Genomic DNA, 2,310 nt, shown 5'->3' with positions numbered 1-2,310 from the left:
TAAACAACTTATTTACTATATTCAAATCGCCGTACCTACAATAAATATGATTCACCAATAGAATAAGAACATCATTAGACAAATAAAAAAAAAATAGCAAAAACAACAAATGAGCGACATTGTCAATTTAAAATAAAAACAACGATAAAATACTACAATATGAAATATGTACCTTGCAAGCTCTATAGTTTCTTTAGGTACCTCGCCTTCAGAAAAAATGTCTGCATATCAACTTTTGCAGACTTCGTCCACCTCTTTAGCACTAAAGACGAAAAAATCTTATTGATGCGCTCGTGTTTCATAACATTAAATATATGACAACATGGGATCCCTTCACATTCAAACAGTTTTCATGAGCATTCAATTCTAGGATTATCTTTATCTTGGTAGTATGATGTCATGTACTTGTTATGTGGCTCCTCATCGTTGTAACTAGATGATACGTACACACAAAATGACCCAAATCGGAAAGTCCGGGATATTATAAGATCGCCAACTCCGATAATCTCTTTACGTACAAGCTCAAACACACTATCAGTGAAGACTGTACCTGCGTGATGTTCCAAATATTCAAAAACAACAATAAAACATGAGTAGAGGTATATAACCTACAATATTTATGCACATACTCAAACACATTATCTGTGAAAATATTACCTGCATGATCTTCCAGATTTCGAAGTGAAGAAGTAAGCACATGAGTCGAGTTATTTGACTTGAAGTCCTTAAGCACACCTTTGAACCTAAGCCGTAATAGTCCTCTATCAAGCGCTGGAACAAGTTCGAATAACTTCACACCACTTTTCAAATAAGGCTTCATATAGATGTGCATGCCCTCACATCTCTGAGTGCTTCGCATACGTGCAAAAAAATGCCCACTAACAAATGCCTCAGCCCATAAGTGCCGCTTTTCATACATCATATTAACCCAATCCTTGTTTTGGAGCTTATGTCTGTTAACCATGGTCGTCCAACGTCTTTCAAAACCATCTAGAGTTACCTCTTCCCACATACAACAACGAAATTCAGACAATGCTTGGTTGTTGCGCAAATGGTTCCGGGCATTCTTTGATACATGCCATGTACACAAACGATGAGGACAACCAGGAAGTACTGCTTCAATAGCTCTTCGCATTGCTTGATCCCCATCAGTCAAGACAGCAACCAGTTTTTGGTTATTCATGGAGAATATGAAGGTCTCTAAAAGCCAAGTGTAACTCTCAATCGTTTCATCTATTAGTAACCCAAAACCAAAAACTGTGGTCGATAGATGATTGTTTGTACCAACAAACAACACTAATGGTTTCCCATAAGGATTGGTTTTGTAAGTACTATCAAAAACCAATACATCTCCAAAACAAGTATAATCATGCAGGCAATTAGAGTCTCTCCAAAACATATTTGCCAATCTGTTATCCTCATCTATACTAAACTTGCAGTAGAACTGTTAGTCAGTAGCAACTTTACCTCTCATATATGCAAGTGCAGCTTCTGCATCACTGTCTAGTAAAATTTCTCGCCGTTTCGAGTCCAACTTGTTGTATAGGTCCTTAATGGTAAACCCAACTTGCTGAAAACCCCCTGATCTATTAACAATGTACTCATATGTATGACAAGGCTTAACAGACACTCTTTGCATGGACGTGGCAAGGGCTACATGTGAATCTTGAACTGATCTGTGTGGTGTAAGAAGACACCTCTCGTGTGCTTGTGCAAGAGGATGCGAGTGGTGGGTTATGAAACCAACAACAACATATGCATCAATATTGTTAAAGTACCTCACTTTGAACAAGCATGGACAATTGAATCTTGTCTCTTTCTTTTGCCTGCGAACCCTTTTCTTGTTTGTCATGCGCTCGACATCTCTTTGTCCCTGAGCAGAACAAACCAACCTCAACGAAGTGATTTTCCCTGAAGCCAAAAATATCTGAAATTTTCAGCTACTCAGAATCCTCATGTCACCTCTGGGAAGCTGTCAAAGATATGTATGGAAACTTAAACAATGCAGCCAGAGTTTTTCGGCTCAAAAAGGATATTGCAGCTCTTCACACTACCAGGACAAACACTTTAGCCGACGAAAAATTTTCGTCGGCCTGTTATCTTAATTCGTCGGCTAAGATCTTAGCCGACGAAGGCTCGTCGGCTATAGTGTCGTCGGGAAAAGCTCGTCTGTGATGACTTTAGCCGACGAAATTTTTTTTTTTCGCGGCTATAGTCCCACAGTTAGCCGACGAAAAACATGTCGTCGGTTTTTTTTCCAGACTTTAGCCGACGAAACAATTAATATATTCGTCGGCTAAAGTGTGTAAT

At 38.8% G+C, this 2,310-nt stretch overlaps 1 protein-coding gene across 1 annotated transcript; it reads right to left on the bottom strand.

Moving 5' to 3' along the window:
• Positions 1-350: 350 nt before the first annotated feature.
• On the bottom strand, positions 351-1,911 carry LOC101303292 (protein FAR1-RELATED SEQUENCE 5-like; the record flags this gene model as incomplete). The annotated part of the gene is made up of 3 exons (XM_004309358.1): positions 351-550; positions 658-1,350; positions 1,468-1,911. Coding segments are annotated over 3 exons (1,337 nt in total), but the record flags the coding sequence as incomplete, so codon positions are not given.
• Between the last annotated feature and the right edge of the window lie 399 nt (positions 1,912-2,310).

This window comes from Fragaria vesca, unplaced genomic scaffold (genome assembly GCF_000184155.1).
Source record: "Fragaria vesca subsp. vesca unplaced genomic scaffold, FraVesHawaii_1.0 scf0512429, whole genome shotgun sequence".
Classification (NCBI taxonomy): domain Eukaryota; kingdom Viridiplantae; phylum Streptophyta; class Magnoliopsida; order Rosales; family Rosaceae; genus Fragaria; species Fragaria vesca.
The sequence above is the reverse complement of the archived record's forward strand: the minus strand, read 5'-3'. Positions and strand labels throughout refer to the sequence as shown.